We start from the raw sequence: 23314 nt of genomic DNA, 5'->3' as shown, positions 1-23314 counted from the left end.
GACTTCATTTGAAGAAGCCATTCATCCCTAGTGAGAGGAAAACCAGCAATGTAAGACTTCATTTAAAGAAGCCATTCACCCATAATGAGAGGGAAACCAGCTATGTAAGACTTCATTTAAAGAAGCCATTCACCCATAATGAGAGGGAAACCAGCTATGTAAGACTTCATTTAAAGAAGCCATTCACCCCTAGTGAGAGGGAAACCAGCAATGTAAGACTTCATTTAAAGAAGCCATTCACCCCTAGTGAGAGGGAAACCAGCAATGTAAGACTTCATTTAAAGCTCATACAATCTACACCAGACTGCTGATCAATGGGTCTTATGCCATATTCTGCCAGTATAACTATAGACAAGCCTGCATATTCTGGACAGGAGCTACACTATCTGCTATAGAGTAATGGAAGTTTTTGTGGTCTCGTTAGTGGACAAGTTAACCCCTGACCACATTGCACAAGCTATGCTTGACACGTGTAGCATGAGATCATCTGGTAGATAAATAGAACATGTATACTGCAAAATCCTTTACGGTAGTCATAGACGTATGAAGCCAATATAGCCTTATGTTGGATATCTATATTTGAGTAATGATATGGTTTAAGAAAGTATGTGTTTGTTTCAAGAGTGATATAAAGAATTATTATTATTTCATCACTGTACAGAGAGAGAAGAGCTTTTGATCAAATTTCTATCAGATTCATGGACATTCTACATCATTAAATGTATTTTTTCAGGATGAAAATACCTCCATATATTGCAAATGACTGATCATAGAAGAACTTCTGCTTGAGAAGATCCTCCAACTTTCCACGGTCAAAGCCATCTTTTGGTGACAATTCTAACTCCTGAAATAGTATGATATGCAATACTGTGAACACAGAGCAAAATGGGATAATCATAACACAGCCTTAAAAAACAAACTCCTGCGATATTCACATATAATGGGATATTATAAACACAGAAAAATATGGGATCTTGCAAATAGAGGGTGATAACTCAAACTCCTGCTCTATTAATATATTATTTTGTGAACACAGAGTTTATTGCATATTTAAAAACACAAGACAATAACATTTTAACATGTGATTTTGTGAAAACATAGCTGAATAAGTTACATATATCAAAACTAAGAACATTTGAAGATTCAACAGTAACCCATGGTTTTTGGATACCTTGCTGTAAGCTTCATACATCTATAATCTCCACTTACTACTTAAATCTTACTAACATATATGCCAGCTGTAGTATTTTTGGTAATAATTTCATCAAAAACCACTCCCATCAGGGGATTGTTAGCACAAAGAAGCTGGAGTGTGTTCTCACCAGGCCCATACGCATTTGTGCCTCCTTTTCATGCTTTAAGAGATGGGGATATACACACTGACTGTGGTGTGTAGTGAATAATTTATATGCAAACAAGAGTGCCAAACTGTCACAAGATAAGCCCGTTCGAAGATTTTGGACACCATGCTCAATGCTTGAAATGCACTAAGTGACCTCGAGACCTAGTTATTGACCCATATTTGAACTTGACCTAGATATCATTTAGACGTAACATCTGACTAAATTCGGTGAAGATCAGATGAAAACTACTTCAATTAGGGAGCGGACACCATGCTATATGCTTAAAAAATGTACTAAGCGACATCAAGACCTTGTTTTTGACCCGGCATGACCCATATTTTAACCTGACATACATATCATCTAGACACAACTTCTGACCACTTTAGGTGAAGATCAGATGAAAACTACTTCAATTAGAGAGGGGACACCATGCTTAATGCTTGAAATGCACTAAGTGACCTCATGACCTCGTGTTTGACCCTGCATGACCCATATTTGAACTTGACCTACAATATCATCTAGACACAACTTCTGACCAAATTAGGTGAAGATCGGATGAAAACTACTTCAATTAGAGAGGGGACACCATGCTTAATGCTTGAAATGCACTAAGTGACCTCATGACCTCGATTTTGACACTGCATGACCCATATTTAAACTTGACCTACATATCATCTAGACACAACTTCTAGCCAAATTAGGTGAAGATCGAATGAAAACTACTTCAATTAGAGAGCAGACACCATGCTAAATGCTTGAAATTCACTAAGTAACCTCGTGACCTCGTTTTTGACCCGGAATGACCCATATTCAAACTTGACCTACATATCATCCAGACACAACTTCTGACCAAATTAGGTGAAGATCGGATGAAAACTACTTCAATTAGAGAGCGGACACCATGCTAAATGCTTGAAATGCACTAAGTGACCTTGTTTTTTACCAGGCATGACCCCTATTTGAACTTGACCTACATATAATCTAGACACAAATTCTGACCAAATTTGGTGAAGATGGGACTTCAATTAGAGAGCGGACGCCATGCTTAATCCTTGAAATGCATTAAGTGACCTCGTGACCTAGTTTATGATCCTGCATGACCCATATTTGAACTTGACCTAGATATTGTCTAGACACAACTTCTGACCAAGTTTGGTGAAGATGAGATGAAAACCATTTGAATAAGAGAGCGGACACTGCTGTGGACGCCGCCCGCCAAGGGGGAAACTATAATACGTCCCGTTTTTAAAAAAGGGCGTATAAAAAGGGCTGAAAAATGAGTTGTACAGTGTAAACAGTCACTGTTATGTAAAGATTACCTTGTCTTCAAGAATGTTCTTCCTCTTTTTAAGCTCTGCGACAGCCCTTTGAAGGTCGATATCCGGGGCATTCTGCTCCTTCAAAGAGCGCACCAGGTCACCCTGCAATGTTTACACTTGCATGTAATGATTATATTCACGAAAATATGAAGTCCAAAAATATTTTTAGAGTGACAAGTAATTTTTCAGTCAAAGGGTATTTCACGCATGAATTAAATATTGACTTCTATATTAGGATACAAATACCAAAATTGTGTATCATGTTACACATACAGTTGTATTAAATTCCCAATTGGTAATAAAAGACAACCCCCACCCCTCACTTCATTTCAGAAAAAAATATTTATTACCTGATAATTGTTAAAGCGAGCATATCTTATTACTTTTTCCAAAAAATATAAAAGCTGATAAATCATTTAAAGAAATAGAAATTCCTGGTCAAAATAACTAGTATAAGAAAATCTTTGAGGCAAAGTTTTAATTCAAATGCACATACATTTTCTGCTGTTCAGTACAAAACTCCTTCATGTACACATGTGCTCTGATGGGAAATCTCAATTTGTCTGTGTAGATTTGTTCAAACCATGCATAGACAAGATTTTGGTATTACAAAAATTATTAGTAATTGTGTCAGCATTGGCATTCATGATTAACTTGCCCGTTATTAATTTCAGTGAAGTAAACAGTATGTGATGAATGGTACTAAATTAAGATTGTGGATTTATTTTATTTAACAATTTTCAGTCACATTTATTTGTTGGTTTAAGATTGCAAAAATTAAATGTTGATATTGAAACCATATATTTTCACTTTATATAAATAATCCAGAAATCTTAATTAATTTATGTCAAATGTAAACAATGAACACTGCAGGTGAAGTAAGAATTAAGTTAATGTTTTTTTGTAGCAAAATTCGTGATTTGTGTCTTTGGCTTTTGTAATCTTCTATTATCCGCATTTAATAGACAGTGTTCAATAAATATACACATATTAATCTTAAAAATTTATATGTTCATGGGAATACAATTGCCAGTATGATTTCATGCATGTTTATTTCATATCTTCTAAAGTCATATACAGGCCTCTCCTAAGGATTTTGTTTAGGCACAAAAGATATAGAAATTAGTGGTTGGAAATTACAGCACAGTCAGTTGTATCCTAAACTTGAAAATAAATGCAAATGGAACTACTGATATGGAAAATCTGACACAATTCAATCCCTGTGCATGAAGGCCATCTTGAAAGTCCTAATTCATGATGCCATACTTGTTTAAAGGGATCTTTTCACGGTTTGGTAAATTGACAAAACTGAAAAAAGTTGTTTCAGATTCGCAAATTTTCGTTTTAGTTATGATATTTGTGAGGAAACAGAATTACTGAACATTTACCATAGTCCAATATAGCCATTATATGTATCTTTTGACAATTTGAAAACCTAAAAATTATAAAAGGTTGCAACACGAAACGATAGAATAATTTGGAGTTCTATTGTTGTCGTTAAAATTTACAAAACTACAAAGATTGCTTATATAAGGTATAAAATACTTAATCTGTGTATACCCGGCGGATTTGCCGAGAGGGCTAATGCGTTTTTACTTCAGACTAACTCCAGGACTCCGGTGGTCACTGGTTTGAGCCCTGGTACACGCTACTTTTTTTTCCTTTTTTAAATTTTATTCTTGATTTTTTTTCTGGAGCTTTTTAGATCCAATGTTTACATTTATCAATATAAAGCATTTGATGACGAACTTCAAAATATGCCAAAATCTGTGAAAAGGCCCCTTTAAATGTTTAATAATTTTGTTTAACAAGAAACGTAGAACAGATAGTAAATAATTTGGAAACAAATCGTGCAATATATGCCTTACCAACATGAATACTGTTTAACGACATGAGCGATGTTCAGACAAGTATTTTGCGAAACATATGTTAAAAACTAAACAACAGTTACCTGTTCCTTCACTGCTTGCCGAAAAGGCGCAAGTTTTTCCTCAATTGCTGGATCCATTATTTCTCCTCTTAAATAAAACTTAGGCCTTTTTGCTCCCCAACCTGGCACAGTCTTAAATACTGTAATAGTAGTTGAAATAACACGCACCGACTGAATGTTTGCTGAGACAGACCGTGCAATACGCTGTACCAACTGCTGACAAATAGCTTGCATCAGTTTTGACAGATGTGCCACGGATGCCGGTGTATTGCTTTGGTTGAAAGGATAATTAATAACCCTTCAAATCCGACACAAACTTTGCACTTCAAATTCGCAATACTTATTGTGTTTCAGTGATATATTACCATTGTTGAGTACTTTTAATTACTCTATATCAGCTTTAAGTATGGTAAATGCAAAACTTCGTATGTATTGTACGTTCATTTATACGATATTATTTTTGTCGAATGTGAATATAGTTTCCTAAAAGACGATCGCGGTGCACACTGGGTTACTTTCAACATGGCAGCCTCCATTGGAAAACTCGTGCATTAAGATGAGAGTATCTCAAACTTAATTTTTCTGGCATATAAAGTTTAGATTTATGGACTAGCCATGGCAGTTAGAATTCATTTAACATTTTGCGTTCTTAAATCAGTTCGCAACAAGATGACATCATGCAGTTGTTTTAAACGAAATATAAGGTCGTTAGTCACATTAAATCGCGATGTAAACAATACAAATAAAGGCGAAATCCGTGCACGCATTTTAGGCATTGAAACAAGTTGTGACGATACAGGTGCTGCTGTGGTAAACGAAAAAGGTGAAATTATTGGGAACGCATTGCATTCTCAAACTGAAACAACAGTCTCGTAAGTATTTTCTACATTTAACATTGAGGAAGTCAGTTAGCTAATTATATAGAAACTTCAGCGAACAGTTTATATACTGTGAAACCATTTATTTTCGACAGCACAAAATTTCGTCATTTTTATAAAAATGCCGATTTCGTTAGCACTTAAATTCGCCGATTTCTGATTTTAAATTTTAAAAAATGCGTCAGTCAATATCCGATTTGTGTGTAATACATATTCGCGATCAATCGCAGTTGCGAAAAATCATACGAATGCGGGAACACACTTGAGAATCACTGCAGGAGGTGGGGCCTGTTTGTCACATGCCAATTAACTAGTCTTTTGTTATCAAGGGACAGTAATCGACCCTCTTAATGTATGCCATTCAAACGTTCATTGTTATGATAAGCGGACAAGTGGGATCAAATAACCGTTAACGAGTGTTTGTAACAACGAAGCCAATTGCCCATTAGTCTTTTTCTATTATTATAATTGCCATACTGATAACAATCGTAATTCTAGTTGGTATGATTTTTATTAAAATGCTGTCAATACCGTTTTAAAACTGTTTGTGTTATACGAAAGAGGTTCCAGTTTGTTAAGTGTTTTTTTCAAATAAAATGCTTTTTTATTCTGATATCAACATTAAAATTATAAACTCTATGTGTGTGTTTGTTCTTAAAAAGTAAACTACCGGTATATAAATCAATAATGTCAATAATTTAAAAATAAATAAATTGATTCATTTAAAATAGTAATAAGTGTGGTTAAACGCAAACAATCAAACAACAAACAGCAATTAAAATATTCTTTATTAATTTGTGATAAATACGCATGTTGATCACACATCGTCATCTTTTCATTTGGTTTATTGTCTTTCATCGGCATTCGCTGCGTGATGGCTAATATGCAACACCCCTGAAAAACACAATGCACCTAATGGGTAATAAAGTTATAAACAATTAGCACTAATTCATTACCATTCTACATAAACGAAGTCAACGCATGCGATACCGCTGTACTGCACACGCGTTTTAAAGAAGTGTAATGTGTCATTTAAGTACCTTGTGTAATTTACATCCCTTTGTGTCAAAACCGGATTAATCTTGATTACGAAACAGCAGTGAATGTGTGCATGGATTATGTTGGAATTTAATGCCTCATGTCTACGGCAAAGTTTTAAAATATTGTTCAACTCAGTGTTTGTTTTTGTTCAAACATAGAGCATGATTGTTCGTTAGGATCTTAAATTTGCCGTTCGGTCGACTGTCGAAACTTATGAAAATTATTGTCTGACGATTAATAATGGTTTCACAGTAGTATTGACAGACCTGTGGTGCCAGTCAAAAATCATAAAAGCGACATTTAAAGTTATGGTAGCCAGAAATAACTTTGAATCTGTCCAGTGTATGGTTCATGCATAGTTCTTGAATGCTCTGAGATTTGATGAGTACATAAAGCGTCATAAATTTGTCAAATTTATGCGTACAAATCAGGGTTTTTTTTGGCCCGATTTTATAGCCGAAATTCGGCTATGTTCCCAATCCCAAAAAGCATATATGCCATACGTCCCGGATTGTCCGGGACAGTCCCGGAAATGAAGAACTTGTCCCGCTGTCCCGGAAATCTGTCAAATGTCCCGGAATTTACAAAATCCATATATACATGTACCTTTTCTTAGGCTTAACTGCACCTCGAATCTGTGTATATCTGCAGCGTCTCCATGACAATGCCTACCCGAATAGGCAGACTACGCTACGTGTCAAAATCGATCAATTAACAGGGGTCCTGTTATCATTTCGATTGTCTCACGTTCGCGGTCAAACCGAAAAGGCGGCATTGTTTAATGTGGTTGTTAATTGACTTTAATCTACTACGTCATTATTTCCCGCTGCGCAAGGGCAAAGGATAGTTGTTCACACATCTGAAGTCCAACATCGCTGAGTGAATAAAGGCGTATCAACAACTACGCGTTACACACCAGTCTTAATAACAATAACGCAGTGACGTCACCATCTATGTTAAGAACGCTTACACTGAAAACACGTGGCTTGTATCTAGTAACGGAAGTAGTAATGTTTAATTTGACGTTAATAGATCAAGTGTATTTCGGATAGGCTTTCGAACTATTGCAATTAACGATGCGAAACAAAAAAAAACGTATCAAAATGCATATGTCTATAAATATTGCTACATTTTATACATGTCCCGGAAAATCGGCAAAAGTCCCGGACAATTTAACTCAATGTCCCGGAATTGGTCTGAAAAATTATGGCATGTATGCAAAAAGTATACTTTTTTCCCAAAATGTGGCAAAAAATTCCCAATATCCAAAAAAAAAATAATAATAATTTTTTTTTTTTTTTTTTTTAGAAAGAAGTCTCATGTGTATTTTATCTCAATTTTAATTAAATTACATCTAACAAAGTATTATATGATTTTTGTCTTTTAATTTGAATGATTATAAAGAGTTAAATCAATTTAGTATTTCCCTAATAAGTGGACTTTTCGTGTGGAAAAAAGGCTAATGAATTTATTTTCCCAATTTCATGAAAATGCCGATAAAATTCCCAATTCCAAAGCCATGGGCTATCTTCCCAAAAAGCGGAAAAAAAAACCCTGCAAATACGATTGATTTAGTGTTTGCAAGAGGCCTGATATTCATGATCTTTTAGTGTGTATATTTGCAAGAACATAGTTTATGTTACTTATTTTACCTATTAAAGTGCCGCCTGGATTTTCAGGTTTTTTCCAGCCATTTTTGGAAAAGGTGTCTGGTTAAATTGGGATTTTTTAATCAATAAAAGTGGCAAATTTGTGGTTATTTTCAGAAAAAAAGGATCAAATTGGGATTGTTTATCAACAAATATTGACACAACAGTTCTTTTCTTGGCCATTTTGGAAAAATATCATATAAATTATGGTTATAAATTGTGTACGTTGTTTAAAAAATAAAATTGAGATATAGAGTCTAATAATTAAAAGTCATTCGACACTTTTTAAACACCCCCAAAAAAAACACACTTTTTTTTTTAAATTGGGATTTGTTTTTCTAATATCAGTTTGTGATCTGATCCTTTGCTCATGTCTGTTTTACAGCCTTTTTTACATTAATACACATGTAGCAGAAAACCCCTGATTCTATATGGTAGACTTGACATGAGATATGCTACTACCAGTTCAACTCCCAGCTACCCAGAAGGTCAATAGCTAGGAGTTTGATTATTGCAGCTAGGTGCATGCAGTGTTTATTTAATGATTGATACTGTCTAAAGTCAAAATGTATTAGAAAAAAGGATTAAAACATGTATTACTTTACCGAGCAAAAGCGGGATTGGTGGAATGATGTGTGGCAGCTCGGTTAGTTCAGTTGGGAGAGCACTCGCCCTGTAAATAAGGTGTCCCGGGTTCAAGTCCCTGACTGGCTGCACACTTTTCACCACCCAGCAACAATGGCGCCCAATGGGAGACCGTGACACTTGCAGTTCTCCATAGAACCTGCCCGTGGGTTTGTCGGGATCAGTTTTTTACTGTTCCCTGTGGCTCAAATTCGAGGACAAATTTCCACTTGGCAAGGAAGAATGTCATGGTACAAAACTAAAGCGGGATTGGTGGAATGATGTGTGGCAGCCCGGATAGCTCAGTCGGGAGAGCACTAGCCATATAAGTGAGGTGTCCCAGGTTCGAGTCCCGGACCGGCCGCACACTTTTCGCCATCAGGGGAGAATGGCGCCAAACGGTGGATGGTGAAGCTTGCAGTTCTCCATAGAACTTGTCGGATGATTTGTCGGGAACAGTATTTCACTGTTTCCTGTGGCTCGAATTCGAGGACAAAGTCCAACAAGGCAGGGGAGAATGGCACAACACCAAACTAAAGCGGGATTGGTGGAATGATGCCTGGCGGCCCAGTTAGCTCAGTTGGGAGAGATCTCGCCCTGTAAGGGAGGTGTTCCAGTCCCTGACTGGCCGCACACTTTCCACCACCTGGCGACATTTTGAGCATGAACCCAATAAAATGAAGAAATGTGTATTAGACTGTTATTGTGCACTAAAATATCCCTAAACGTGAGTCTGGTACGGTAATTACTCAAATTTTCCACCACACTAAAGTTTTTGTAAACCCTCTTTTTTAGAAAAATAAATATTTTTCGAGACTCTTAATTTTCAGACATATGGGTTTTCGTCCATAATTAATTCTCGTAATTTGTGTACAGTTTATTTTACTGCGCTATTCTACAAACTTCGGCCCTGTTTTTGCTTATCTTGTGACACTTCGATCATGGATTTTTACAACCCGATTAAGTTCATAAAACCTTTCAGATGCATGCTTGAGGGTAATAGACCATTAAATTGGTGTAATTGTGTAAATAACGATGTATACCAGAAGAAAATAATGGATTTACCCAACAGCATTTGAAGCAGTGTCGTCATATGAAGGAAGCAGAATGATTTTTTGTTCCATATTATGTCAGGCAAGAGTTAGTAAAGCTGTGAAGTTGTATTTGTTTTTTAAGCACAAAAAAGAAGAGTTAATCACCAGAAAAGATGTTGTACATTGATTTATTCCATTTATTTTAATATAATTATAATATTCGGACACCTTAATTTTTTTCCTTAATTTTCAGACACATGTCATTTTTCAATATTTTTCGTATCTAAATTTTTGGACACGAAAAAAATCAGTTAATTTTATGTGTCTGAAATTTTCAGTATTGTGTTATCTGCTAAACATTATTATTAACAAAATAAATGAACTTTAAACATATTATTTAAACTGAACAATAAACAAACCAGTTCAAAAAAAGTATTTCTAAATACTGGATATTGGTCATTTATTCCTACGAGCAATTGTACCTAAGCTACAGTAGTACATTTGACTCGGACAAACATTGGTTGTTAGGTTATTTGTACAACCTGGACAATTGTTCCAGCTTCCTACATCAATGTGACTCTTAGGAAATCATATCCTAAGTTTTGACAGCCTGGAGTATTGTTGACAGATTTAACAATGGTCTCTACATTATTTAATGCCCAGGATATATTCTTTCCTTTGTAATTAAATTCGCGGACTCTTGCTATAGTAACCGCATACGATATTTTTCCAAAAGTGTTCTGTATTAAACTTAATTTAAAATTGCAAACATAATTTTAAAAATGACATAGGACCGAAAGTTATAGGCCAACTAAATGAAGGAATCAATGTCTGCACTGTCAAAATAATGTAGGAACAGACATACTGGATGGCAAAATCACAAAGGAATCAGGAAACAATATCCAGCTCTGTAAAAATAACATAGGAACAATTGTACTGAACACATTTTTGGATACTTCTATTTAATACATTCATACAATTTCAACAGTAAATTCTATTGGTTTGCATTTGCTAGTAAGATTTTATTAAGAACATGTTGAAATTACTATAACAGTTTACGCACAAGCTTTGCTTGAGTTAATTAATTTCTATATGCATTTACATGAGTATATACCATTAACATAATTATGCCCCCAACAGGCGGCATATAGTTTTCGCACCGTCTGTCGGTCAGTCCGTCCGTCCGTCAGTCTGTCACTTTTTTCGTGTCCGCTCCCTAATGCAATAAGTTCTCATCCGATATTCACCAAACTTGGTCAGAAGTTGTATCTAGATAATTTCTAGGCCAAGTTCGAACATGGGTCATGCAGGGCCAAATACTAGGTCACGGTGTCACTAAGTGCGTTTTAAACATTCAGCATGGTGTCCGCTCTCTAATTCAAGTATTTTTCATCTTCACCAAACTTGGTCAAAAGTTTTATCTAGATAATGTCTAGGCCAAGTTAGAACATGGGCTTCGCCGGTCCAAAAACTAGGTCACAGGGTCAAAAACTAGGTCAGCGGGTCACTTAGTGCCTTTTAAACATTCAGCATGGTGTCTGCTCTCTATTTCAAGTAGTTTTCATCTGATCTCACCAAACTTGGTCAGAAGTTGTATCTAGATGATCTCTAGGCCAAGTTTGAACATGGGTTTCGCCGGGCCAAAAACTAGGTCACTTAGTACATTCAGCATGGTGTCCGCTCTCTATTTCAAGTAGTTTTCATTCGATCTTCACCAAAAATGCAATGAATTCAGGGATGGACACTAACTTCTACAGATTGGTGTCCACAGGGAACCCTGCCTATTAAAATTAGCGCAAAACCCTGCAAAAAACCGGTGTCCCTAACCAAAATTTGGGGGTCTCCGGTTCCCGGGACACTGTTAGTGTCGAGGCCTGAAGAATTGGCAGAAAAAACATCTACAAACTACAGCAGATGACATATGTAGCTAACAACAAAACTTAAATATTGAACACCTGTTATGCAGCAAACTCATAGTTTAATAAAAGAAAGGCGATGTATAACTCAAAAACATTTACACAGTTATGCTTTTATGTAGTGACAAAGGTACAGTTGGGGGCATCCATGTCGTGTGGAGACATTTCTTGTTAGAAAATATATTCAAATTTGTAACAGGTTTTTTACCACTGGAGCCAGGTTTTCCTTTTATAGATGACAGTTTTGCTCTTTTGTGTCTGCTTTGGACTGCCATGGGGCCAATATTGCCTTGTAATGTAATGCCTAATAGTTCTTATCTATGACCGCCAGAACAGTAGCACTGCATTCTATTAAATGAGCTAACCCAGAAGCAGGTCTTGATCTTCACATGAGCTGCAATACGCTTAATGTGTCTTGTGCTATATGTCGGAAGCATAGAGCAGTCTGGTTAGGAGCTACTCTGTCTGCTAGTTTGAATAAAAACCTTGGGTGACTTCAGTGTTCTCCGAAAGCACCGGCAGCCGGCGATTTCACTGGTTACATTCTATCAAGATGCCAGCTACTTTTCCCAAAATATCAATTGAAATGGTGCAAATACACCAGTTTTATTGCTTTGTGGCAGGCTAACTTGAAAATATAACTGGTGTCTTAAGATTTTTCTGGAGAACACTGACTAAATGCAGTGGGTTTTTTTTCGTTTAAAATTGGGTCCGGTATTGGGCCCCATTCCTAATGGAAAAAAGTATATGTTTTTCCCAAATTGGACCTAAAAATCCCAATTCAGGGCTAATTTTTTTTTAATCTTTTGATAGATCTCATGTTAAACATGTATTTCATCTCCAAACCAGCTCTAAAAGTTGAACCTTATTCAATAATATATTGAAAAAAAAATTATTCACAATTTTGAAGCATTTGCTAGCAGCAAAACAACAACACTAATTTTTCAGTCAAAATGCCGCGATTTTTCCCAATCCAAAGGGACCTGGCCCCATTCCCAAAATGGTGGAAAAAAACACTGAAATGACAGGGTAGCTTCTTGCCAACATGCACAAATGCGTAGGCTGATCTATAGCTACGCTGGTTGCTAAATATGGCTTAAGACCCATAATGAGGTTCATATCATCTCTACTTTATGCTGTTCTATGTACCTGTTTGTTGCTATGGCACCATGCTCAGCAGATCTTCACTGTGTTTTGCAGATTGGGAGGCGTCTTACCTCAGTATGCTAAAGCTCTTCATAAGAAACACATTGACACCATCGTCAAAGATGCCCTTCAAAAAGCTCAACTACACCCAAAGGTAAGTTCAGAAACTGTGGTAGACAACATTAGAACACTGAATCCAGTTTGCTTAAGGTAAAATTTATTATCCATGTATTAATTTGACATGAGATTTTTATACCCCCTGATCGAAAGATCGGGGATATATTGTTTTTGGCTTGCCTGTCTGTCTGTCATTAATTGCGTGTGTCCCAAAACTTTAACCTTGGTTAAAGTTTTGTCATAACTTTTTAATATTGAAGATAGCAACATTGATATTTGGCATGCATGTGTATCTCATGAAGCTGCACATTTTGAGTGGTGAAAGGTCAAGGTCATCCTTCAAGGTCAAAAGTCAAAAAATACAATCCAAGGGAAGTAATAAGCTTTAAAAGGGAGATAATTACAAAACCTGCCAAATGATATATTGAAATTTTATTTCAAAGTGGCGCAATAGGGGGCATTGTGTTTCTGACAAACACATCTCGTGTTACTTCTACTTATTGTACTAGTGTAAACGTAGCAGTACTAAATTCTGAAGTTTAAAAAATTCATTTATTTTGCTTTTCACAAGTGTATGTTATTTAAAGTAATTAGAAATATTTGAAACAGACAGATAATTGAAAGGTAACACAGAAAATTGTATCAGAAATACTCAGTTAAATAAATAGTATTGAACTTGTTCATTTCTATACAGGAGCTTGATGCTGTAGCGGTCACTGTAGAACCAGGCATGCCATTGAGCCTAGAAGTGGGACTGAGCTATGCAAAACAGATGGTACTGGAGCATGGGTGGGTAGGTCAGCTGCTTTTTAGGACTGAGCTATGCAAAACAGATGGTACTGGAGCATGGGAAGGTTGGTCAGCTGCCTTGTGGGACTGAGCTATGCAAAACAGATGGTACTGGAGCATGTGTGGGTTGGTCAGCTGCTTTGTGCAACTGAGCTATGCAAAACAGATCGTACTGGAGCAATGGGTGGGTTGGTCATCTGCCTTGTGGGACTGAGCTATGCAAAACAGATGGTACTGGAGCATGGGTGGGTTGGTCATCTGCCTTGTGAGACTGAGCTTTGCAAAACGGATGGTACTGGAGCAAGGGTGGGTAGGTCAGCTGCTTTGTGCGACTGAGCTATGCAAAACAGATGGTACTGGAGCATGGGTGGTTTGGTCAGCTGCTTTGTGCGACTGAGCTATGCAAAACAGATGGTACTGGAGCATGGTTGGGTAGGTCAGCTGCATTGTGCGACTGAGCTATGCAAAACAGATGGTCCTGGAGCATGGATGGGTAGGTCAGCTGCCTTGGGGGACTGAGCTATGCAAAACAAATGGTACTGGAGCATGGGTGGGTAGGTCAGCTGCTTTGTGCGACTGAGCTATGCAAAAAAGATGGTCCTAGAGCATGGGTGGATAGGTCAGCTGCCTTGTGGGACTGAGCTATACAAAACAGATGGTACTGGAGCAAGGGTGGTTGGTCAGCTGGTTTGTGGGACTGAGCTATGCAAAACAGATGGTCCTGGAGCATGGGTGGATAGGTCAGCTGCCTTGTGGGACTGAGCTATACAAAACAGATGGTACTGGAGCAAGGGTGGGTAGGTCAGCTGCTTTGTGGGCCTGAGCTATGCAAAACAGATGGTCCTGGAGCATAGGTGGGTAGGTCAGCTGCCTTGTGGGACAGAGCTTTGTAAAACAGATGATACTGGAGCATGGGTGGGTAGGTCAGCTGCTTTAAAACTGTTTTACTGTTTTATGAATATTCTTTGTTTGTTCACTTAAGTCTAAGAATTTGATTTGTATGTGAATATGGGCCCTGAATGTTGCACCATCCAAGCAGTCCATAATTCTGTTATATTTTGCATACCTATGCTCTTTTGTGGAGACTGCATGGTATGACATAACTTACAAGTAAGTGCTAAACAATTGTCATAATTTTAACTCACAATTCACTTAAATTTTACCTTGCATTAAATCATCAGTTTATAAAAATGGAAACTGTAAATTGTGTAAAAACTTAATAAATTTATACTACTTTTACTTTCAAATGATCAGTCATTCATTTTAATCTACTTTCACTTTCAGTTTACCCATGATTCCTATACATCACATGGAGGCTCATGCCCTAACAGCAAGAATGGTTGAACAGTAAGATGATTTTTATGCCCACCCTTCGAAGAAGAGGGGGTATATTATTTTGCACATGTTGGTCGGTCCGTCGGTCTGTCCATCCATCAGATGGTTTCCAGATGAGAACTCAAGAACGCTTAGGCCTAGGATCATGAAACTTCATAGGTACATTGATCATGACTGGCAGATGACCCCTATTGATTTTCAGGTCACTAGATCAAAGGTCAAGGTTACAGTGACTTGAATTATTATTAGTTTGTTTTTGGTCTGCCAACTTGTCAAAAAAAACTGTAGCTATAATTGTATCCATGTTATTTGATGTCTGTCTCTCCCTCCCATGCAGTACTTTCCAGTTCCCTACCACTGAAACTAATGTTTTTTTCCAGTAGTATTAAATAAAGCTTTGATAACAAATAGGACATGGTCAGGTAAAGGTTACTGTTGCTTACTATGGAAAAATGCAGATGCTCAATAATTTCAGTTTGGATACAGGTATGGCACGAAATAAATTCATGCAGGTAGCTGATTTGCAGACCAAGCATTGCAATCCATTTAAGCAAAACAGGTGAAGGTCAAGGTCACTGTTACTAAAAATCAGAAAATACTATCTGGCAAATAACTTGATTTTGTTGTTTAATGGTCACATTCAGGAAGGATATGTGCAACAATGATATCAGACCTAATGATATTATGCTGATTGACTTTCCAGGATAGATTTCCCATTCCTAGTGTTTCTAGCCAGCGGTGGTCACTGTCTGTTGGCTGTTGCTAGGGACGTTGACGACTTCTTGTTGCTAGGCAACTGTACGGATTGCGCACCAGGCGACGCTTTTGATAAGGTTCTTGAATTGTGGTTCAGCTTTTAATGGTTATTTAAATTGTAAAGATGAAATTAAAGATTAAGAGAAGTTATCTTCTTTTGCATAAGTATCAAATAGGAATTAATTATTGGTCAGTTTGATTTATTAGTACAATTTAAAAAGAAATGAATTGAAGAAAGATCATATAAAATAATGTAGCTGCAAATGTTATAGGTGGCAAGAAGACTGAAACTGAAGACTCTCCCAGAATGCACTGGGAAGAGCGGTGGAGCAATGATAGAGCACCTGTCTCGTTGTGGAAACAGGGATACATTCAATGCTCCCGACGTATTTTTCAAGAAACGCAGCTGCAACTTTTCGTTTCACGGCATCAAGTCGCACTATATGCGCTACATTTTAGAAGAGGAGAGCAAACAAGGTTTGGTAGTAAACATAGTAATAATTATTATATTTTGATATTCTCTGTAGAAGCAAATGCTTTTCTTGTTGTAATTAGAAGGTGCCTATCAATTATGGCTTTAACATTGTTGCCTAGTATGACTTACTATACCATACTGTACTATGAAAGCATTTTTGTATGCCCCCGGATCGAATGATTGGGGGTATATTGGTTTTGGCCTGTCTGTCTGTCATTCTGTCACTCTGTCATTCTGTCCCAAAACTTTAACCTTGGTTAAAGTTTTGCGATAACTTTTGCAATATTGAAGATAGCAACTTGATATTTGGCATGCATGTGTATCTCATGGAGCTGCACATTTTGAGTGGTGAAAGGTCAAGGTCATCATTCAAGATCAAAGGTCAAATATATTGCTTCAAAGCAGCGCAAAAGGGGGCATTGTGTTTTTGACAAACACATCTCTTGTTAAGTTTGGACATTTCATAATACCATGAAGTTTATGTGCACTTAATCATTAATATGCACATTTAACACAAAATGTAAAGTTTAATGTGATTTTAGTATTTTCAGAATTATTCACTTTAACATACATGTTAAATTGATTGCTAAGCAATTCAACTAAATTATACCAGTTCTTATAGTGAATGTTTTTAATTTTGAGTTGTCAAAATTTGTCTTTGTTACATAAGCGACCAAGAATACCCCCCCCCCCCAACCCTGCAGGATATTAAGCATGATTTCATAGAATGTCTGAATTGAAAAAAATGGGTGAAACCTTTGTAAATTTTAACATAGGATGATATAAAATCTCACATGCACTTCGTAATTGGGGCTAACATGCAATTCAAATCCTGGTTACATATATGATACATATATGATGTAGTCTTAGGCTTTATTGTGATTCAATACATGTATTTTTAAGACATGGCACTTTAATATCAGGTATTTAAAGACATGGCACTTTAATATCTTTGTATTTGAAATGCAAATGGGCAGTGCTCTGTGAAAAAGGGGTTAAATGCATGTGCGTAAAGTGTTGTTCCAGATTAGCTTGTGCAGTATGCACAGTCTAATCAGGGATGACACTTTCCGCTTTTTATTTTTTGTTTAAAGAAAGTCTCTTCTTTTCACAAAGCATGACTCAAATGCTCAATGAATAGTGTGCATGTTTATGTTATAAAAGGTATCGAAGGAAGCGGGGTGATTTCCAACGCTTCAGACCTCTGTGCCTCATTCCAGTATGCAATTCTTCGACATATGTGCAGACCCTTACAACGGGCATTGGTTTTCTGTGATAACAATAATCTGCTGGCAGAAACAAAAACAGTGGTATGCAGAGATTGTTAATGTGATGGGTAACTGTTTTTAAGAGATTGTGAACTCATTTTCTGGTGTGCATATGAACTCTATATACGGTTATTTAGTCTGTATCCTAAAGTCAGTATTTTTCCTTTCAAAATAGATAATTTCCTTCTTTTTACAATCTTGGCTACTTTAAACTTTATGACGGATGGGCAAGACGTAACTTTAATCTTTAGAACCCCGAATTGTATATTTGCTTTTCAGTGCAATTTAGGTTTATTATTGGTAAAGCTCCAAATTGATTTACGATGCTTCAAACAGTCCTGAATCCATTTTCTGTTGTTTTGAAGTACATTCTGGGAAAGATACAGTATTTATGAATGCAAATGGTATTTTAATTATGAATGCAATAATGTAAACTACCAAAATTAGTTTCATATTTCTTGATTGAAATCCTTGCTGTCCTACTCTTCTGACCAAATATGAAATTCCTTAGGATTTTTTGAAATATATGACTAAATAAGCTATTGATATTCGCTTTTAATTTGATGGCTATGATTTCAGGTCTTATCAGGAGGTGTGGCATGTAACCGTTACCTGCGTCATGGTATAGAAAAAGTGTGTGTTACTCACGGGGCAAGACTGGTGGTCCCTCCCCCTGAACTGTGCACCGACAATGGAATCATGATAGCTTGGTATGCATTGTGCACCGACAATGGAATCATAGCTTGGTATAGCTGGCACACAATGACCAGACAGGAGATCTTGTCTTGGAACATTATTCTCTCATGCTGTTTAAAAAAATCAGTGATTTCAATAGACATACAATTCGCAACTCTTTGATGTGACCATTGATGAAGTGGCCTTTTTTACTTAAGAATTATTATTCCTTGCATCATCATCTGATAATCTACTTTCTTATTTCCTTAATATAAAATTCATACAACCTGAATAAAACATAATTAAACATTATTATACATTACAGCTATACAATACAGTATTGTCTTGGTCTGTTATTATCTTGTGTAACAGTAAGAAGTTTTAAGCTACATTTTGGTATAAAATACAAACATTTTCTCTTTCACAGGAATGGTATTGAGAAGTATCTATGTGGCAGAGGATTTGTAGATGACCCGCAGTCTGTCTGTTACCGGAACAGGTGGGGCTATTTTTTATTTACTCTCTGTGTCGATCAGTCCTGTATAAGTTTGTATGGAGAACCTTTTTTAAGATTAAATAGCATGTACATTCAAACTTTAAATATGTTATTGCTATTAAGTGTAGGCGTGCAATACACTTTCATCCCCAGGGATTTCACCCCATAATACATATGCGTTATATGATAATTAAAAAGCATTTTTTGCATTTCATTGGTTTATCAAAATATTTTAAAGTTTAAAAAACTAAGCAAGCCATTTTATTTGTGCATGTCCAAGTGCATGTGGTTTCAGCAGCATGTTCCTACTTGTAAAACTGTTTTTGTTCAAACCTTCCATGATAATAATTAAATCTATGTTAATGCCATTCTGTCGGTAACATTGGACATAACTTTTGCAATATTGAAGATAGCAACTTGATATTTGGCATGCATGTGTATCTCATAAAGCTGCAAATTTTTAGTGGTGAAAGGTCAAGGTCTTCCTTCAAGGTAAAAGTAAAAAAAATACAATCCAAGGGGAGTTATAAGCTTTAAAAGGGAGATAATTTCTAAACCTGCCAAATGATATATTGAAATTTTATTTCAAAGTGGCGCAATAGGGGGCATTGTGTTTCTGACAAACACATCTCTTGTTATATATTTTTCAGGTCCCCCCTAGGCACTGACATAACAGAGGAAGTTACGAAAGCACACATCAAAGTCAAGCTGATTGATCTCGGATTGTGATTGTACTAACAATGGAAAATACAAATGACATTCTATGAATTTGCTTGAGATAGAAATGTGGACAGGGTGTATGACATATTCAGTCTAAGTGTACAAATTCTTTGCAAATACTGATATCATTTCTATGTATTTCAGATTGTACAAAACCTGGTTTATCCATTTATTTTCCCACTTTTCTATGCGAATATAGATAAAATACAAGTAACAATGTGTTTAGCGTATACCGATAACTATTTGTAGTACAAAAAGGGCTGACTAGCTCAGTTGGTAGAGCGCAGGACTACAAATTTGAGGATCGTGGGTTCAATCCCAGGTAGGCCTCATAACCTGTGTGAGGAGTGGCCATGAAATCCATTGTACAGACTTTCTCCCTTTAGCTCTGATTCAAGTAGAGCAGTTGTTTGTTACTGGCATAAGTATGAGCACTGAGTACTGGTAATCTAACTTAACCAGGCAAAGTGTGAAAGTGTTAACTGACCAATGTGATCTAACTGAAATACTGTTCCAAAGGGCCAACCCCCAAACTAAACAAATAAACTTACACAGTGATTTAACAGTTGTTGTTTGTTTTTAAGTTTGATTTCATTAAAAATATGTTCGGTCCGTTCAATGAACTAAACATCATCCTTGTGTATATCAATGAAAGAAACAAGAAGATCAACATTCTATATAAACATCATTGTAAAGGGAAATAACTGTTTATACTTCCTTACAATCCCCTATAAGCTTAATTACCTTGGGAAATATTTTAACTTTAAAGTGATAGCACTTTAGATACCGTTCTGCCATCCTATTACAACAGGTAATCACTCCTGGCAGAAACACGTCTGCAAAATATGTGTATTCTGTTGGACATGACACTTTTTATATCAGTCGCATTATATTTCAATGTAATGGAAGGATTTTGATGGTACATTTATTTATAAAAATACATAGTCAGGTCAATATACACTTTGACCCCAAAAATTGCTACAAAAGGTATTTTCACTGATCCTGGTAGGATATTACGTACTTTATAACATATAAAAAGTTTACTGCAATCGGACCTCCGGAAATTGTTTTTTTTTATAGTCGGTTCAAAAGCTCATATGAGCTTATGTTTGTATAATTTATGTTGCAGTCTTGCCGACTTTAAATAAAACTTCTCTATCTTATCTTAATACACTATCTGTTTCCTCGCCGATTACCGTCGTGATGCTATGGACGGGATCATTCTACTGTTGCTTTAACAATATCAATGTCTGCAACCCCTGGTGACACAAGGGCATAAGATCCCCTTTTAGTCAGAGCTGTGCTGATCAGAGCAATCGTGCCTGCCTTGTTTTTGTTATTCGCATACTTCTGCGACATCTGGTATATTAGAATCTAGGGGCAGTTAATTACATAGTTGAGACAGATGGTGGTCAATGTTATTAAAATCGCATTCAGTTTGTGAACCTGCTGTTGCCTAAACCAATTTGACATATTATTAAACGCGCTGCTCCGTTGTCAACTAAAAGGCATTCTGTGTACTAGACCAGCACAAAATGTGGCTTTAAGTTTATCTATTTTATTGCATCGGGAAATAACACCTCTCTTCCCATTACATACATGTATATATAGACGAGTTAATTGTTATTGTTTACATTCGGTATTTTCCGCGCATGCGCACTGACTGGTTGGCAAAAACACTGGTTACAGTCACGTAAAACATGTATAAAGGGCTTTTGTTAAGTCAATTAAACGATAAAAAATCCGAAATAAACATTACAACTCTTAAACAATAGTGCAAATATATCATATTTAGAACCAATAAATGTATATTCATATATATAATTTCCTCTTTATAAAAATACAAATTAGTTATTAGCCTCAGAGTAAACATGGTCGGAAGACTAAATACTGACAATACCACACAACAAAACAATAAATTAGCCGTATTCTTTTTTTATAGTAAGACTTTAAAAAATGATATTTCAAAACTTATAAAACTTACATTTATTTTATTATAACTATAACGGTGTTGATATTGTTAATGTTCATCTGCGATCGAAAGTGTATTATAAGAGGCGCATTAAATCAATTATAAAACAAAGCCATAAAAAACGGAATACATAACAATCGTTAAATGTTGTGGTAATTTTCTTTTCCATATAATGAATTTTCGTTTCGTTTCCATTGAATTACAATATTTAAAAAATATTATACAAATGGAAATAAAACCTGCATATTGTGCAAATTGAACTGTCTTTGCATACATGTATATTGAAATCTCTTAACAAGTAGTAAGGAGTGATAAATGTAACAATCTAGCATTTTATGATAAATATATATATTTATTTGATTTATTTTACGCAAATATTGTTTATCCATTGTGATTGCTTGGTTTCATGATGGAGTTACGTGCACTGCGAGAACGTACAATCTTCACACTAAATTGCCGAGTTTACATTTGCCGGTACCCGCGTTAAATACATCAATTGTTAGCAGTAATATTGCACAAATTTTAATTTAAAGTTATAAAGCACTCTATTATTATGATTAAACTGGCTAACATATAAATATACATGTTCCTGTTAATCCGTTTCGGACAAATATCTTCTTTTTTTAATATGTTAAATTATTCATTAAAGCAAATGTTACGTATTTTGGCTTTAATTTTTGGCTTGCTCAATATTACCGGTATATATGACTGCTCAATATGCCAAGAGATGATTTGGGGTATCATAAAGTCTGCCACATGTGGTCTATGCAGGGACCCAATTAAAGTATAGGTCCCTATGTTTATGACACTGGCATGTTTTCTGTGTAATTGTCAGGGCATTCTCCGATCATAACGAGATAATATGCTTGTGACGAACAACGGTGCAATTAAACACCAGGTTAGAAATGCTGAAACAAAAGTGTCAAAATTGGTGTGCACAATTAAATAAAACAATTAGATTTATGAATTTATTTGTTGTGTAACAAGGTAAGTTTGTACAGATATATTAAGGTTAAAATCAGTTACTATATGTTGCGAACAAAAAGCGATCTATTTGTTGTTTGTTTTCATCGATATTTGTGTTCTTTCATTAAATTTAATTTATTCTAAAAGAATTTCCATCTCTGACATTTTGTATCTAAAATGGACGTGAAGATGCGTTTAGTAGAGATGTTTGTGGTTACCACACACAGAGCTCGTAGATAGTTAGTCCAAATAATTAGACGTAAGCTACCCCGCTTACGTCTAAACGGCTACCGTCGTTTTCCTATAGCAAATTGAGTTCAGCTAAAACTTCAGTTTTTCTCGTTAAATCTTTGCTAATGCATAAAATTATCATTAATTAGACATATATGTGAGCGATTACCTCTTAAATGTGTAAAAATTGTGCTTTTAAACCACTTATGTACATTTTTTTAAATAAACATACACAACACACTTCGTGTGTCTTCGTGTGTTTGTCGTTTATAGAATTACATTGAATTATCTTGAACGAAATTATTTTTTGAATAGGTTACACATAACCAATTGTTGTTGTACAACAAACCACATCACTTTTTAACTTTCTGTACTCTTTAATTAAATGGAACCAATATGTGTGTGTAAAAACTACCAGTTGTATCACGGAGTGTATATTGTTAGGAGATGAATCGAGTATTTGACCCTTACTGTAGTAAACTCAAGCTTATGCAAAAACTATTCATCCGATTTTATTGGTTTATACGTTATCTTGTTGCTTATTAATTCCTCTTTCAAAAATATACGTTTTAGTATATTCCCGTTGTTATTAATGGATTTATAGCGAGATAAACACAAGAAATACACATTTTAT

At 35.8% G+C, this 23314-nt stretch overlaps 2 protein-coding genes across 13 annotated transcripts in view; one reads left to right on the top strand and one right to left on the bottom strand.

Moving 5' to 3' along the window:
- The window catches only part of LOC127855831 (glycine--tRNA ligase-like), a 254818-nt gene extending 249777 nt beyond the window's left edge, over window positions 1-5041 (bottom strand). For 3 of the 7 annotated variants that reach the window (XM_052391645.1, XM_052391648.1, XM_052391649.1), the window contains exons 1-3: window positions 4614-5032; window positions 2663-2764; window positions 745-844 (exon numbers count right to left, since the gene is read on the bottom strand). In XM_052391645.1, the coding sequence (XP_052247605.1) occupies window positions 745-844; window positions 2663-2764; window positions 4614-4826 (415 nt within the window). In that variant the 5' untranslated portion in view covers window positions 4827-5032. Of the gene's footprint in view, window positions 1-744; window positions 845-2662; window positions 2765-4613 lie in introns of all 7 variants that reach the window. The other 4 variants (XM_052391651.1, XM_052391647.1, XM_052391650.1 and 1 more) reach the window with 4 other exon arrangements.
- A 47-nt stretch (window positions 5042-5088) lies between these two features.
- Window positions 5089-20074, top strand: LOC127855834 (tRNA N6-adenosine threonylcarbamoyltransferase, mitochondrial-like). 6 transcript variants are annotated; one of them, XM_052391705.1, is made up of 10 exons: window positions 5089-5464; window positions 12935-13034; window positions 13692-13786; window positions 15071-15133; window positions 15825-15954; window positions 16150-16354; window positions 17517-17662; window positions 18200-18330; window positions 18723-18794; window positions 19442-20074. In XM_052391705.1, exons 1-10 carry the CDS (start codon window positions 5208-5210, stop codon window positions 19518-19520), a joined length of 1278 nt encoding a protein of 425 aa, XP_052247665.1. In that variant the 5' UTR covers window positions 5089-5207; the 3' UTR covers window positions 19521-20074. The 6 variants fall into 6 exon arrangements, with proteins under 6 accessions (XP_052247665.1, XP_052247666.1, XP_052247667.1 ...); XM_052391706.1 differs by lacking the exons at window positions 5089-5464; window positions 12935-13034; window positions 13692-13786 and adding an exon at window positions 13811-14031; XM_052391707.1 differs by lacking the exons at window positions 5089-5464; window positions 12935-13034; window positions 13692-13786 and adding an exon at window positions 14301-14336.
- The last annotated feature ends 3240 nt before the right edge of the window (window positions 20075-23314 follow it).

The sequence above is a fragment of the Dreissena polymorpha genome, chromosome 13 (genome assembly GCF_020536995.1).
Source record: "Dreissena polymorpha isolate Duluth1 chromosome 13, UMN_Dpol_1.0, whole genome shotgun sequence".
In the NCBI taxonomy this organism is placed as follows: domain Eukaryota; kingdom Metazoa; phylum Mollusca; class Bivalvia; order Myida; family Dreissenidae; genus Dreissena; species Dreissena polymorpha.
This window is presented reverse-complemented; position numbering and strand designations above follow the sequence as displayed.

Excerpts from the sequence above, each read along its gene's own strand:
- LOC127855834 (XM_052391705.1), top strand. The coding sequence starts at position 5,208 with ATGGCAGTTAGAATTCATTTAACATTTTGCGTTCTTAAATCAGTTCGC. Across the intron at positions 15,955-16,149 it reads CAGGCGACGCTTTTGATAAG|GTGGCAAGAAGACTGAAACT; the intron begins GTTCTTGAATTG and ends CAAATGTTATAG. Across the intron at positions 18,331-18,722 it reads AATGGAATCATGATAGCTTG|GAATGGTATTGAGAAGTATC; the intron begins GTATGCATTGTG and ends TCTCTTTCACAG.